Consider the following 17,407-nt stretch of genomic DNA (forward strand, 5'->3'; position numbering starts at 1 on the left):
TCCGATCCTGCAGCCATGTCGGAGTAGGACGTATCTGGTGTGGTGACTCCCAGAGGGATTGCAATGCTCATGACGCCCGTCGGGGATCACGGAGTCCAGAGGGCAGCGACTGGCCGCTCCGAGGGCGGAGAGGAGCCGCAGAGCCTCGGCCAACACGTCACGGACATGGGGAAACCTACCGGGGTAGAAACAAAGCATTGCATCTCCGTTATGGGGTCAGGTCTCCCTGGATGCCTCTAAAGAAGGCTTTCATAGCAAAGAAAAGCAGAAATAGATTTCCATCAGTGACATGCCACATCATTTTTACTTCATTTTCATATGTAGGGCCACGGAAGAGGTACATGGCAGTAGTTTGGTGGGGAGGTTGGGGGTTTTTTACAGTGTTGGACTGACATGCAATGAGCTGCTTTGCCTTAAAGCTGATAATGACAGTTCCCTCCTCCCCCAAGTAAACTTAGGACTAATTATCAGATAAGTAATCTATTAGCTCCTTCTGCATATAAGCAGCAGTTGTCACCTATCACCCACAACCCTCCATCAGCATTTCCTAACTCTTTCCCCAAACGAGCTGCAGGCAAAATCCATCTATGTGGACAACTAGACAATGCCAGGGTGGACCAAGCTGAGACCTCTCCCTGGAGATCAGTTTGTAGGTGCATTTGCCAGGCCTACAGCACAGGGGAGCGTGAGCGGCAGAGCAGCCGCTCCCACAGCACCGAGGGCTCCCCAGGGCCACGAGGCCCATCCCGGACTGCGCGGCGGCGGCTCAGCCAGCCCTGACACAGCGGCCCCGGCTGTCCCCGACACCTCCCCGCGGCACAGCCACGTCAGACGCCTGGGGAATGCGGCGGGACCATTGGCTGTGTGCGGGGAGCCGGGTGAGTCACGGCGGCACCGGGGCGCAGCCGCCGGCCGTGAGGGGAAGCCCGGGCTCCACCTTCCCTGCTGACCACAGCGCTTTGTACGGCCGCGAGAGAAATCGCCGATAAACGCGGACTTCCTCGTGTCGGATGGCGGCCGGAGGTGAAATGGGATCAGCTCCTCGTTATGTAAATCGCCTCAGTAACACAGATGAGCATAAAGGAGCTATTATTCTACACAGCTCGAGAGAAACCCCCACAACACAGAGAGAAGCTGCATTTCTGCATGCAGCAAAGGTAGCTCCAAAACCAAAGAAAAATGGTGACAACCACCCTCTCTGCACGTTAAACTTTAAGGGCAGCCTTGAATACTTTCCACTGCCTTTCCCTGGCTCCGGCAGCGCAGACAAGCCAGCCCGCTGTCACATGCTCCCCGGCATCTCGGGGCTCTGCCAGCGAACCCTCCTGGGCTACAGAGAGGCCGTGAGCCAACTTTTCCTGTAGGTAGTGAATTTCTCACAGGGAACTGCCTTTGGACACCACAGTCCAGCCATTGTTTAATACACAAAACCCCCAGAAAGACAAAAACACACACTCACTATAAGGGCAAATGAAGAGTGAGAGTCAGAAAGTTTAAATGCTACATGCTATGTTGCCTTTTCCTGTCTTAAAAGGCAGGCCACTTCTCTTGGCACAAGGAAATACTTTCCTTCTTCAGCATACATCCCTATGGAACATCTTTCAGAGAGTATGACAGACATACAGTGAATTACAGAAGTAGCACATAAAGATTTCTAAGTGGTCTATGGCAATTCCCTGTTATGCCCCAAAGCAATGGTCTCACAGGGAGGGGGGAGATGAAAAAGGAAACAGGCAGGACTAAGCTCACAAGCAGTTCCAACCCAAGACAGCCCAGTGTCCTTGAGTGTGTTTTCTGAGGAAAAAAATAAAAGGACCTTCCAGAAGTGTTTTATTTACCCTTTCTTGTGCTTGTGACAAGAGTTGTGATTTCTACACTGCCACAAGATGAGACAAACTGCTCCTAAAATACAGCTAAAAGCTACAGACATCAATCCCTGCTTCAACCAAGTCACGTAAAACTCTAGCACAAGGTTAAAAGCAATACAACAAGTTTCTCAGTGTCTGAAGCATCCTTCCCTTTAAGGAACATGGAAAACTCTTCCTCTCCCCACACCCAGTAATCTTTCTAAATACTTGTTTAGATGTTTTTCCCTCTATTGATCTCATGCCTTTGCCAATGACTGTACCCAGCTGGCAGCAGCCTGACAGTTCAGGATGGATTCCAGCCTCCCGCCTGCCTGTGACTCAGCAGAACTGAAGGATTTCAGGTGCAGCTTCTGGACCAGAGAGCCACAGGATACCTGGGCAGTCCAGGGGTAACTGGGACAAGTTTTCACCCACTTCTCATAGGAAACCCTCTTTCTATCAGTATTGCACAAATGTTGCTGCACTGATATGGTCCGAACTCCCATTTTTGGGAAGAAGATTACTGGAGAAACATGAAATAGCAAATCGAAAGGTTAAACAAGGCAAATTCCACTTCACTTTTATGTTGACCCAGCAATACTTGCCCAACTATCACCCTTGTTCAGATTTTACTGTTTGGTACTATTTTATGTGTACTTTCAACTGTGACAATGTGACAATTCAAAACGAATTGCTGAGACCAGCTTCAAGCGCTGTCCAAGACCACATCACCTTCAGGCTACATTACAGTCTGGACTCCATGACACTTGGCCTGCTAACATGCAGAACATCAGCCTGACAGAAAACTCCGGGGTTGAGATCTACATGTTCACCTACCAAACTGGCCAATTTCCAGTACATTCAATTCCCAAGGTCCTTCCTACCTCTACCTCCAAAAATATTGCTGAAGGAGAAAAAAACCAGAGGTCACACTCAGTTCTCTCTGCTGCCACTGGAAGAAGTTTTACTAAATTCAGTGTCTTAATTCAAATCTAATGAGCTTCAGACCACAGCACAAATCTGTCTGCCTTACAACACAATTCTTCTTGAAATCAAATGGAGATGGGAATTTTGATGGCCTAACAGGTAGATAATATTTATCTAGTTTTGAAAGTGCAGCATTTAAAGATATATTTTTCCTCCACATTTGGCACCTACACAGCAGCCTCCTTAACCAGTCATATTGGTGTAAGGATACTTGGTCTTCCCCAACATCATCAGAACAGCCCAGATGAGCATCCACCCACACAGCCAGCCCAGCTGGGATCCCCAGTTCTCTCTCAGCACAGGTCACATGCCAAGGGACTGAGCCACTGTGAGTGCTGCCTTGGCTACACTGTGAATATGTGCTATTCAGTTACTTCAGGTAACATCCTGTATTGACAGAAAGGACTGTAATAAATCAAAGCTGGCCAAGGGAAGGTTAAGCAACACCTGCTGCTGTAACAGTGAACTGAATTTTCAGAACACTGCTTAGGATGCAATGGCTGCAGCGCTGCATTGGCTCACTTCCACAGCCAGTGCCATCCATGTACAAATAAAGCAGATGCAGAAAATTTACTGCTGGAAACTCACTTTATTACTTGTGGTGTTAAAAGTCTGTACTAACAGGGACAATCAAGCATGGTGAGTCAAAGAGCTCACCAGAGCTTCCTCCTTCAAGATGTGGCTGTACCTGTCTTCACTCGTGTCCCAGTCATACAGACACCTCTGGGCACCCATGGTGTGCAACATCTGCTGACAGACTCTACAAAGTATTTGTGAGCATCATGAAAATTTCACCTGCAGAGAAAAAACCCTGGGCACAGCCTCACAGATTGCATGTGCTACCTAAATTCAGATTCCATCATCCTTTGGTGCTGCTCAGGTGATGCTGTACAATGTCAGGGGGGACAGAATGTGTCCCTTGCACCCTCCCACGGTCACAGATTCAAGGGCAAAGCAGTTACCAAGCAGGGGGAGGACAGAGATTCATCCTGTTCCTCTGCAGGGTCAGTGCACATCTGTGAGTCTGTGGCCACAGAGAGCCTGAAATACTTTACCATTGTGCAACCAGTGTCTTATGCATGGCCAAGAAAGATAAAAAGGTAACACTGGTACAACCATATCGTGGACAAACTGACAAAAGCTTTTTCTGATTATGCAAAACTTCAACATGTGAGCCAGGGCAGGGAGAACAGGGAAATCACCTCCATGTGCAATGACAGCAACCACTTCTTGTTTGCAGACAGTAAAGGACAGACAAGCGCTTCCTTTTCCTCTCCCCACACTTCCCAGCAACTCCAGTTATGGAAGTCCCAAACTGGAAACAGATTCCAGACTTTTTACAACCCAGAATTACTAATGTCTGAACAATAACCACCATCATCTTCTCTATGCTTAGCAATGGGCATCTAAGTCACCTACAAAGGATGAGCTCTGTGTATAATGAGTTGCACATTTTTTAAGCTCCCACGCCACTACCAGTCATATAAAATTCAAAGCACTTTCTTCTCCTGCACCTCATACTGCCACAGGCCAGTCCAGAGCTGGTGGAAAACTGGTAATAGCAGCTCTGCCATGCAGCCTTCTTTGGCATCCTCTCAGCCAGCCTCATTTGGGACAGAAACAGTAAGGTCTGATGGGTTCATACTTACACTGTCATCTGCATCAGTGGCAAATCACTTGGCATGTGGAGCAGTGTAACAAGTGTTAGCATCTTAGATCTTCTTCATTTATCTTTTCCCCTGGAAATTTCAGAATAATCAAAATCTATGGGACATCTCATGTAAACAGGAACAGCTTCCATTACCATGCTGACATAGTCTTCTCATCAGCCAGTGCCACTCAAATATGTGCACAGTCCACCTGAGTCCAATCAAGCACTCCCTGTACATGCACAAACCTCATGTCAAGGTCAGATCCTTGACAGAAGGGAAAGCACCTTTAGAGCAAACAGAAACAGATCAAGGTTTTCTGTATTTAACAGTTAGGTCAAAAAAATGCATCAAATTCCCTGAATTTCAGACATGTTCTTCTATAAGGACATCTACACAGACACTGGGGCAGAGCAGATAAATCCTTAAATCATTTAGCTCCAACTGATTGTGAAACAGATTGCTAAAAGTACTTGAATTGTGCCTCAATCTACCAATAGGAATGGCTTAGCTCTGCTCTGAAAACAAGCTGGGTTCACTAAGCAGCAAGGAAACAGCTGTGCCAGTTTTAAAGAATGAAATATTGATATAGGTATTCTCTATTATCATTACATCCATACATCATCTGCTAGTGGGCTGACAAAGCGAGACAGCAATTCCATCCCAAGGGGTCTGGGAGAACTCAGCCCTGGTCTGCAACAGGAAGGATCAAAGTAACAGGCAACACTGGAATTCATTACTAGCTATGCATACCATGATAACCAAATTATTGACAAGCATAGCACAATGGTTAAAGATTTGTCTTAGGCCTTTCTCAAAACTGTCCCCTGGTTTACAGGTATCCAACCATATGCAAAAAGAAATGCTTATATGTACATATTTGGTTCAGAGTTCATTTTGCTCTCTGGGATCTAGAAAACCTTGAAAAAACACTGAAAACACTGACAAGCTCTTAGAACAAGAATAACAGCATTTTTAAATTGTAAAATGTCAAAAAGCAAGAACCCAGTTAGAGCTGTTCCTGCTCATCACACTCACAAGAGCTGGAGTCAAAGATCTGGGAATAGCAAGACTACTGCTTTTAGAATATGGATGATTAAAAATGCTTTTGGTATCCATGGGCCTATGCATCAGTCAAGTTGTTCCCTACAAGATATGAAATCATATTAACAATTCCCATTATTCTTGAAGTGGCCTGTGAAAGCACTACACACTACCTCAACACATGTCTATGCATATACCTACTTAGCCAATGTCAGCATGATAAAGTTGTTCAGTGAAGGCTATGTAAGCCATTATTAAAACTGAGGCACAAGCAAGTTAAACTGATTTTGATAAAATTTGGAAACAGATGGAAAGTAAGTAAATTTAATAAAAAAATTAAACTAGGTTTAAGCCATTTTAAGGCAATTTTCACAATATCCATCCACACAATTCCATCATTTTATCTCATGAAGAAAACATCAATTTTAGTTAAACTCCTCTGTGAACTACACCTTAAGGGACTACAAATAATGAGAGAGCAACTGACAGAAATTAAACCAAGCAGAGAAATTACAAAATGCATAGTCAAGTACTCTTAGCAACTGACCCAAGACTGCAGAAATTACTTTGAAAAGCAAACAGAATAACCTCAAAACTTTGCTGCTGCTTCGGCAGTCAAGATATTATGCAAACCAAAACAAAATCCTGTTTTTCTTTTGAAATCATTACAGATTTCAGATACTATGATAAAAAAATAGAAGAGAAATTTAGTAGGAGATAAAAAAAAGGGCCTCCAGAAATACTTTCTCCTGGACAATTCAATCACATCCGTGACTGTTCAATATGCTCCAGAAGTAAAGATCCAAACAAGGGTTTGTTTGGACTTTCTTAAAACATCCAGTTTGCATCACAGAACCTTACTGTAAAGTTTAATTTCTATTGCTTGTAAATTGGTTGAAGAGTCATTAATAAGGATAATTCCATAAAAATGCCATATTAGAAAGCAGAAGCAAATTACAAGAGTAGCAGTGATCCGTGGCAGACCAAATTATTCTGAGGTATGTTTATCTAGAGGTGGCAGGCACATGCCAGGGAACTTTGCCTGCACCCCACACTGACGAGAAGGGACCTGGCAGCATCTGCATGGTCTGCACACACAGTGTGCTGAGCAGGTGACACAGACAGTGTTTTAAAGGAATGACAACAATGCAATGCCAAGAGGATTATCCCAACCAAGAACGTCATATTAAAGCCCACATAACTTTAAGGATCATAAACAGAGGAAGTCTTCAAGAAAATATCACAACACTACGAAAATCTAAAATCATCAAAATAAAACTAAACTAGTAACAGAAATACTGGAGAAATTCAGAAAAATACCACAGACTCAAAAAGAACCCCTTTCTATGCTAAAAACATTGCTTTACAGTGGCTCTATCTCACAGCATTCCAAGTTGCTGGCGAAGGTGACAAATTCTTCTAATAATGAAGCATTTAAAATTATATTTTTAAATTTAGTATATTTTATTCTATTTATTACATTTTACTTTTGCAAATACAGTTCTCTACTATTTTCTGGAAAATATATAGTAATACAAGAGAAAAAAAGGATTACACATAAGGCAGCACAGTTGAGACAAAAAATTACTAAAGTATGTGGAATAGGAGAGAGGAAAAATATCCCTTTTCTCTTCCAGTTCCACAAACTTTTGATTTTGTAACAGTCATGGGGCAAAACTATTCTGCAGTGCACGGAACACATCCTAATTGCTATGCTGGTCCTATACTGTGAGGTTGCTGCTCTCTTTTCCCATGAGGTGAAGGAGAACAGTCAAATGCCTGTATGTCACAAAAATGCAAACAAAAAGGTTCAGAACAGATACTCTGAGATTAAGAGTTTGACAACCAACCTCCAGTGAATCCAGCTGTGGCAGCTGATGGTACTGCTGCGACCATCTCCTCTAAGTCTTTGCCAAAACAGGTGGCAGGAAGGAAACACTGCCATGTCTCATCAATTGCCAAGAAGACTGGACTAAAAGCAGAAACAGGTAAAATACATATTCCCATTCAGACACTGTTCTAGGGGCAATAAATTTCTTCAATGGGGCTGATAACTAGGAAAAGCAATATTGGAAGTACCACTGCTCAGTCCACCACACCTTGTCCATATATATCCCTACGTTTTCAGGTTTTAAGAGACCTCCCTACACCAGAAAACGGCTACAGATCAAGTAAGATTCAAGATTAATTTAAATAATGTAAGTAACATTGGTTCAATCTTAACAGACCAAAGTGGTTCCTTGTTCTAAATTTTGTTGCTTGTGGATGCAATAGTATTCGTCCATGCAACTATTAAACTTTCCTAAGTAGACAAACATTAAATTTAAAAGCTTGTCAGACAACCCCCCCACAAAAAGAAAAAACCTTTAGACCTTGAAATTGCATTTTGAAGGTATTTCAGAGAGAAAAGCCTGTACCACATGCAAGGTCAGAGGGAAACTCGGCAATAAAGGGCAATAACTAGGATCAAATCCAAAGCCAGAGAATTACAGTTCCCATGAGAATTCAGACAGTCCAGAGTCACGGGAAGTCGCTGAATATAGAAGGGGAATCAGCAGGATTTACTGGCACAGAGCAGTATCCCGAACTTACAACCAGTGGAAGCCTAACCACTAACAAGTTGCCAGGAGTAGGACTGCAACCTCCAGTCCCAGTATCGGAAAAAAGATTTCTGCATAATCCCACTAAATACTCTCTGCCTGTGCCTCGAGGTCTCGCTGTACGTCCTTCATACATCTATTTAGGGCCTCCACGTGACAGGGCCGCCTGCCCGGCCACTCCCATCGGGGCAAACAACCCCGCTTCAGAGGAGGCTCCGGCAGCGCTTCCCAGGCAGACGTTGCATCAGCCAGGTGTGCAGGAAGCGGCGGAGAAAAAGCAGCTGTTGAGAGGGGGCTGTCGGACGGAGGCCGCTTCAGGAATCTCATGGAAAGGACGACAGGAAGGAGAGAGACGCTCCGCACACAGAACAAGCTTCATCGGCTTCAGAAAGCCTTTGTGCTGGGGCTCCGGACCTGGCCTTTCTCCCAGAGATGATGCAACACTAAGGAACAAGGTCTGTGCCAGAGAAAACTATTCACAGGCTATGCAGATGGCAAGGCAGCCAAAGGCTCTGCGATCAAAACATGCCAGAGTCCCCCAGGCCCGGCAAGCCCCCCCAGGCCTTCCTTCGTGTCCCCAGGATTCTCCATTTCACACTGCAGCCTCGCTCCTAGCACGACCCCGGCTTAAGGCAGAATGAAGAACTTTGCAAAGGAGAGAAATAAGGAAAAAAAAAAAAAAAAAGGGTGTTTTAAAGTCCTGCAAAAATCACAGCCCGTTCTCTGATCTGTTGGGAGGGAAGAGATGGGGAAGAGACTGAGCTCAAAGCCTCCAATCTCCCACACAGGGATCCTCCCATCACCGCGGCTTGCCAGCGCACGCCTGAGCTCCCCAAACACGTAGGGCAGCTCTGCGCTCGCCGGCAGCCTCGGCCTGCTCTCACACATCAGGAAACCACGCAGGGACTGCCCGGGCAGCCATGGCAACATCACACAGTGTGGCAATTATGGAGCCGCAGCTCCCACGCGAAGGTTCAGCCCTGCTTTCCATTACAGGACTCGTTTTGACCCTTCGCCCCTGTCCAAACCATCACCGAGTGCCATTCCAGCTCCAACCGGGCCTCTGTGGTTTGTGACTGGCAAGTTTTGCAGCCTTGCACCTGGGCTCCTGATCATGCAAATACATTTTTCTCCAGGTTGTAAGGAAGTTACTCCACGCTTGTGTAACGCTCTTGAGCCGCGTTCCACAAACACCGGTCTGTCCGATGGGCCTCGAGTGAGAAACCGGGTGACAAAATCACCTGCAACCTGTGCTGCACATGGCAAGTTAGGTCCATTACCGAGCTACATAATCACTGTTAGGCATTAAAATCCAGTGAATTGTACAGGATATTTGCAATATTGCCATTTTGTGACAAGTAACAAGGCTCAGCCCACTGCACTGTCCCACCATATCCCCTTCTCAGGGACATCTTCCTAGGAGACATCACCAACTGTAGCACTTGCCCAGGACCTGGTGCCCAGCTGCACTCATGGTCATGTAAGATGGTTCTGGAACCCCTAGCAAATCCACACATTTCTGGCAGATATGCTTTTCCCAGCACAAAATCTGTTGGAGAGCAGAATGAGTCAGTAGGACAGTGGTGCAGAGGACTCATGAGGCCTAAAGGCAGCATCAGCCAAAAATCCTTAACTCCCCTTCTGGGGCTTCCAACCATTCAATGATGCTGAACAATGTCCAAGAGATGTTCTTTATCGTGTCTCACTTTTCTGGATGAGCTGCATCTCACATTATATGGTATTTTGGCACTGGTAAGATATGCACTGGTCCCAAAATGCAGGTACTACTGACTTGGCATGCCCCAGCTCTGCATGTTGGATCCTCCATGCAGAGAGGATGTTCACCCAGTAGTCAGATTTAGAGAATAAGACAGCAGCCAGCAACACATTGGTCCAACCAGATTTAAGGAATATAAATTTTTAAAAGTTATTTTGGTACATTTTTTTGTAAAACAATATAATCACAGACTTACTCTTACAGTCACAGAGAAAAAAGTGTAATGCTTATTCAGGAAACTCCCAAATACCAACCTCCTAACTGCTGGCAACAAATGCAAAGCTTGGCGAGACAGTGCTGAGAGCCACGATCACTTTTTTGAATAGTCCATTTTTGTATTAAGAAAATAAAAAACAGATAATCCAGTTGAACACATTTTCAAAGCAAATGCAGATGACCAGAAATTAGCAGTGAAACAACTGCAACCAGTGACTGAAAAAAGACAAAAATCACTTAAACCTGATTTATTTCTGATGACTTGCACATAAATTAGTAATTTCTTCCTTTGAGAAGAGCACAGCACACCATCAACCACCTTAACTGCTTGTGGGTGGTAACACAGGAGCACTGACATCAAACAGTTGGCCAAGAGTGCTCACCTAGAGCTCACACGAAAGCCATGCTGAGTGAGTGGTTCTGAACACATCTTTGTAATGCTGTCTGTACCTCCATCTTTTCTGAATGTTGAATTATGAGCAGAAGGATACATTCAGGGTATTTTTCATAATTATCATAAATGCAACTAAGCACATGTATGTACAACCACAGGATGAAACAAAGAGGTTGAAATGCGAAAAGTTGCTCAGGCTGAACAGACTGAGAGCCCTTCTCCAGCAAGTCCTCTCCATCAGCCTCGTGATGCTGTGGAGAGGGGGACAGTGACACATCCGAGACGGAAGACAAGGAAGAGGGAGATTTCCCTACTCTTAAACTGAGCCCTCACAACCTCTTTTGTGTGCAGCTGTGACTTCTTCCTGCAAGCTGCTCCTGCAGGTTAAGGCAGACAGGGCTGTTTGGACAAGGTGAGTAGCAGGGGTTGCTGCACTTGATTTCGAAGCTGGAGGTCTTTGCTTTGTGCTGTGTAGTGCCCCAACACGTTCCTGCAGTTTGCTATCCCTCTAGCCCTAAGCAAGGAAACTTCCAGCTGCCAGACAACTTCTTTCCCACCTCAGAAACAGCACAATTTATGTGACAAATTGATAGAAAATGTTCAGAAATGTTCTGCTGCCTTTTCTTCCATAGGACATAGAAGCATTTTCTTACTGCACAGCTGCAGAGGTGACAGCAGTGGGGCTCCTCCCTGACTGGACCTGGAGGAGGAAGAGAGGAGAGGCAGGAATGCAGGCACACAGGAGAAAAGAGCAGCCCAGGCAGCTCAAGGTCCTCCTCTGCACAGGCAAGGACGAGCATGCACTCGGGCAGAACCAACCGGGAGAGCTCCACCTGCACAAAGCAGCAGATTTTGAGAGCTACCAGAAGGGAATTTAAGAGCTCTGCATGTCTGCAAAGGCATCTGGAACAAGGTAATCTATGGAAATACAGAAACTTGGCAGCCATCAAGGGAGTGGTGGAATGCACAACTGCAAATAAAAAGTAGAAGCATGATCTGGAGCCATTACCAAACTGAGTCACTCGATTCCCCAAGGTGAATTTACCATGTAATGGACATGTAGAATTGCTGAAGTACTCTCATTTGGACAGCATGAAAACCAGCAAACAAGTGCCATCAGAACACCACTTCTTACAATTATTTCAAACACAAATAAACTTTCTGAAAAGTCCAGTTAACTTGAGAGATAGATAATATCCTACATTCATTGAAGAATGAAACCTACCAGGAGAGTTTGTGCTTACTCTCAGAAGAATTATAATCATATTGCCATTGTGCAATTTTTTTCATACTGTTTCTAAAAAAGGATGAAAAAGATTTACAGACTTCTGCTGTGGCCAACGGGAATGCAGGAATGCTCATCTGAGTACCGTGAGTGTACACAGTTACATCAGGGCTTCTCTGTAGGGGCTTTCAGAAAGCCTTAACCATATCTTAAACATCTGAAGAAACACAGTATGGGAAAGAGCTGCGTTCCAGTGATGCAGACCACAAAGCATTAAATTTCAGAGTTCCCTTCACATCTCATGTGTGTTATGCAAGGCAGTATTCTAGCACCAGCTTAACTATTTCTCCTCTAAATTCATCTTAATTTCATGATCTTGGCTGTGACTGCAAGTTCATGTACCTGAACTTGCACCAACTGATCATGGCACAAAATCTCCAAAGATTCTTAAACTCCAGCATCAGGAAAGGCATATTATCATAATTTTAAAAAATAAATTGCAATGTATTTTGTCCAAAAAATAACTATGTTGGGCCTTTCGTAAAGGACTAAGATGAATGTTTGCTCCTTGCCCCTTGTCTGTAAACAAATCTCATGTTTAATTACTATCATTGCTAAGAAACTGTACTTCAAAATTGAATTTGTCTAACCTCAGTTGATATTGCTATGTCTTTGTCAGCAAATCTCACAAGTCCTTTTACAGAAAGATCAAGTCCTCTCTCAATTGTCTTTTCAATAAGCTGAGTAAGTTGAGCTCCTTTAAACCTCACATCATGAGGCTTATTTTCCAGTCCCTGGATCATTTCTGCAGCTGTCCTTTGAATTCTCTCCAAATACACTGGCATTCTTCTTGAAGCATGGAAACCAAAATTCAATTCCAGTATCAGTCTTAACACTGCTGTGTTTATAAGATTACTTATTTTGCTTCACATTCCTTTCCCCCACTTTTTTCCCCCTCCTCTTTAATATGTCCAGGAATCACATTAACACTTTTAAATAAAATAATGGCCCAAGTACAATGTAAAGGCAACAAGCTGTAAAGACCTTAAAGCCCTTTGAGCTACTGCTTTCCAAGACTCTGTTTCACAATTTATAGGTGGGTCTGCTGGTTTGATAACAAATGCATCACCTTGCATCTGGATGGATTCACATCTTTTGTTGAAATGTGGCAAAACAATTCAGAGATCCCTAAATATACTTTATTACCCACTAGCACCTCTCTAGTGATCAAGAATCATCAAATATTTTATGCCATGCAGATAAAAAGAATCTAAAGAACAGTGAATTAAAATCTGATTTCATCTCACAAACATCTATAAAGCTAGGTGTGTCCTTGCCAAGTTCCAGTCTCAGATATTTCAGGTCTCCACTGTTAATGCAATTTCTCCAGCACAGACATTTCCAGTATCAGAGTATAGCCTTCTTCCTCCCATCTTTTACCCTCTCCACCCAAAACAGGCATGTTCCCCCAGACCTCCTACACCCAGTCTTGCACTCAACCACTGAATAATCCACATTTGAAGGGATCACTCAAAGTTAAACTGACTGGAACACTGTCTCCCTACCCCCAAAGCAGGGGCCAGCTTGGATCAGTTGCTCAGGGCACTGCTCATTTCTTCTCCAGGGCCACTAAGTCTTTGTGTAACTATGTATTTTAAGGCAAAAAATAACCTTCTGATGATCTGACTTTCCACAAAGAATGGAAAATCTCACCTAGTCATTTTTACACTTGGCATTGCAGCTTACATGGAGAGCTAGGCCATGTTTGTCAAGCACAGCCTCAAAAACAGTATATGGATTTACCACAAAAATCATGCAATGCACTGCAGCCTTGGGGTCCCCAAGCAGCATCAACCCAAGCCATTAAGTCTTCACAGTGAGCACAGTGTGCTTCTAGTTCTAATGAAAAAACTGTAGAACTTTTTTTTTTAGAACTAAAACTACATCAAACACTTTCTCAGAAGCCTTTGAAGAATGGCTCCAACTACCCAAGTGAAGCACAGCTCCAAGTACCCCTCCTAAGGAGACCTTCCCTTGCATACATATGTGACTGAAGATGCCAGCTTCCCCAGTTTCATGAAATGTGTATTAATGGGAAATGTATTGACAGAATTTTAAGTCATCTTCCATGTCCACAGTCATAAGATTTATCAACACCTCTCTTTATCAATACATTTATTTAACAACACACTCAGCAGTGTTGTTGTTGCTGTACAACATCAGTTTTCTTGACTACCTAAACAAGGCTGTCCATCATCCCTTAACTAGCACAGAATATCTCTCAACTCACACATGCCAGTTCCTACAAAGCTTACAAGTTCCTGCTTGTCACTAAGAAAAATCTCCCCCACCCCTCCAAAACCTCCATAATTATATAAACAAAGGACCTGTGTGGAAATACATTTATCCATATAAAAGCATTTCATAATAGTCAAGTTATCCCCCTTTCCTTGAAGAACAGCTATGTGAAATTCAAGTGACTAAGAGCAGGGCTGCATGTAAGGGAACAGCAGGAACTACTACACTGAAATTAGTAACATTAGCCAAGATCCTGTGATCTCCTCACCTTACATTCTTCCTCAAACATCAATTTTTGGCCCTGTCAGAGATGAACAAAACCTTCAGTCTGATTCAAGAGTCACCCCTGTTCTCACGTTACGTTCTCTGCTCTCCTGTCTGGAATTATTAGTGCTGTATTCTCTGCCAACAGCAAGGAATTTCTTTAAGCTTGAAAAAAATGTGGAACAGAATAAAATAAAAAAAATCCCATCACATGAGTAAATGAGGCTTGACAGTATGATGGATGCTGCAGGTTCCCAAGTATGAAGGTACTCCTAAGATGATGCCTTGTGCCTGCTACAGCTTCACATCTTCACATAAGCATGAAAGGTTTGCTGCATTCAGGAGGGAGATGCTCAACTATTTAGACTGAATGCATTTTATATAAGACTGAAGATGACTAAGTCACAGCTGGACAGATTATGTTCTAGAAACAAGTTACTTGTTCCTCCCTGTACCTTAAACAACAGCATTTCCTCATCTGCATCTTTTCTCCTTTCTCTTCCAAACACAAGATGTTGAATTTTCACAAGAAAAAAAAACCAAAACCAGCCTGGAAATATTCAGGGCAATGTGCTTTAACCAAAAGGAATTTCACATGCACCACTCATAGGGCTAATTTGATTTTGTCATTATGGAAAAACTGAGAACTATTGAGACCTCAGCTGGGTAAGAGCTGGGTAGGAGAATGATCTAAACACAGAAGGAAAACAGCACAGACAGGAATTATCTTCCTGAGTAATGCAGATAGATTTTGTGCACACTACATATCCAAACACAGTTTGCCAAAGTACTCTGAAGGCCCCTTTACACAGCTTATCAGTCCTGTGGCTACAAATCAGTAGCAGCATTGTTCATAACCCAAACTACCTTGGAGCGTTACAAAGCCAGTGCAAACAGGCAGGGACAACAGCCTGGCTCACACTACCATGCTTCCCCATCACCAACTCACACAGATGTTTTCACCTGTATCCACCACCTAATGCACTCCCCACCACACCTACTAACAGCAGCTTCACTGAAAGAAAGTGAAGGTACATAGAGAAGGAACACAACACCACAGAACATGGACATGTGGGCAGAGGTGATGACTTGTGTGGATGAGACAGCCACCTAAAACTGCAATTTGCATCACTAGACCAAAAGACAAAACACCCCCAAACCAAATATGTTGTACCTCCACACTGCTTATAAGAAGATGTCCTATGCAAGTCCTTTTTTGTGCCTTAATATTTTTATCAGTAAAATCAAAATACCACTCTTGAGATGTCACATACAGTGTTTCTTGACATGAAAGCCAGGGCTGTATCTAGCTCTAAGCAGAACAGGAGTGGGGGCCCTTCATCTTGCCAGCATTTCATCTTGAACTTTCAGGGGGCAAAAAGCACCTGAAAAACATTTCAGCCACTGGCCATTTCATACATTTCATTCCTGATCACTAGAAGCTAAGGACCCACACGCATATCCTGGGAGGGAAGCAGCAGACTCCAAAAATCAGCAATGATCAGTGAAACTGCAGAAATTTTAAGCAAAGCTAAATGACACCTTTTCAGTACTAACAAAATTTCACAGAAAGTCCAATTGTTTAAGACAAATTTCTACATTTTAAAATCATGTACCATTTCAGTAACAACCATCTCTCAACAACTTCAGCAAAAAGTTTCCAACATTTTTAAAATATGTGTCAAAGCTACTTTTTTCCTCCTTCACAACCTTCTCTTCATGTGAAACTGAAAATTTTAGAATTCCTTTCAAGTATTGCCTCAGCCCAGTGACTCTCATGGGAACAGACTGCTTCACTATTACTCAGAAAAAGGAATGACGCCTCAACTCTGACACTGGAAGAGCAACAGAAAGCTACAAACTTTGCTTACAAGAACAGCCTGCTCCCCATCCATCTCTGCTGTGCCACACTGTTTAAAAACTGTTTAAAATTTTTTTTCAAGTGAAGGATTTCACGGAGAGGAACCTGGTTACACTTTCATACAGTTCTGAAAAACCACAGAACTTACATGAACATTTGGATATCCCATTGCATTCTCCCTGGGATTCTCTTTCCATGTGTGATTCAACAAATTTCTGCTGACCAGTTTCAAGCTGACAGTCCCAAGCTGCACCCAAGAGAGGCTTAACTAATGACTGCAGGTTTCAATGCATAGTCTCACTTTTAGAACATGCTAGTGCTTTATTCTTTATTAATTTATTACTGCTGTTTGCATATGTAAGACTTAGAAATGCAGGAGCAGGAAACAGGAACTGTGACACATCAATTTCAACTCTTGTGTTGTTCCATGGCAGCCTGTGGGGAAAGTCCTTCCTCAGTTTGGGAGTTCTTAATCTTCTTACAAATTCTGTACCTGAACATTTCATAAAAGATACTTTGAACCAGAGATACTTTGCAGTGGCCAAAAAGAATCCACCAGAGATCAAACCTGTGTTGTCAGATGCAAACGCTTCTGTGCTCAGCTTCTGGACTCTGAGTGACCCACACCATGCTCCAAGTGTTCCAGGAGCTAAGCTGAAAGGTAACAAGCACCACTCTTAGCAGCACTAATGGTGATTCCACAGGTGTGAAAAGAATGCCAACAGCCTTGGGACTTGGGCATCCAAGCGCCTCCCACCTCAGGCAGAGCAGGCAAGAAACAGCCCCTCCAAACAGCACCACTGCAGGGCAGAGTTAAAGTATTTCCTTTGCCTATCTCACAAGTCACAGCCTTAACCTCAGCAGAGATCCTACTGATAAGGGACATATCTAAAGAGACAGATTTGGGATGGCATACCCCAAAAGGCAACGTCCTAGTATAGCTTTCCACCTCCTGGCCAGCCTCTGTCACAGATGAATGATGTGTTCCGAGCCTGCGTCCTTAGCCCGGGGCACGGGTGGGGAGCAGACACGGGCACTCCGAGGGATCCCCAGAGCTCTCCTCACACATCACCCAGTGCTCACCTGGGCCTTCAGCTCCTCACTGCAGAAACTCACAGCTGCTGTCGGCTACAAAGGTAAGGCAGCACACACTCTGCTTGGTTCCCTTATGGCAGAGTGATGGATTTGGGGCTATTTGCAAATGTTTTCATTAAATAAAACATTACCCTTGCAACAGATGAGATT

General features: G+C 43.7%; 2 protein-coding genes across 2 annotated transcripts in view; one reads left to right on the forward strand and one right to left on the reverse strand.

Moving 5' to 3' along the window:
- SETD5 (SET domain containing 5) overlaps positions 1-17,407 on the reverse strand; it is a 65,375-nt gene that overhangs the window by 39,272 nt on the left and 8,696 nt on the right. Inside the window, exon 2 of the mRNA XM_064723988.1 lies at positions 1-175. Coding sequence (XP_064580058.1) covers positions 1-71 — 71 coding nt within the window. The 5' untranslated portion in view covers positions 72-175. The remainder of the gene's footprint in view (positions 176-17,407) is intronic.
- The window catches only part of LOC135453405 (collagen alpha-1(I) chain-like), a 26,861-nt gene continuing 9,523 nt past the window's right edge, over positions 70-17,407 (forward strand). Inside the window, exons 1-2 of the mRNA XM_064724429.1 lie at positions 70-183; positions 731-878. Coding sequence (XP_064580499.1) covers positions 70-183; positions 731-878 — 262 coding nt within the window. The remainder of the gene's footprint in view (positions 184-730; positions 879-17,407) is intronic.

Source organism: Zonotrichia leucophrys, chromosome 12 (genome assembly GCF_028769735.1).
Source record: "Zonotrichia leucophrys gambelii isolate GWCS_2022_RI chromosome 12, RI_Zleu_2.0, whole genome shotgun sequence".
In the NCBI taxonomy this organism is placed as follows: Eukaryota; Metazoa; Chordata; class Aves; order Passeriformes; family Passerellidae; genus Zonotrichia; species Zonotrichia leucophrys.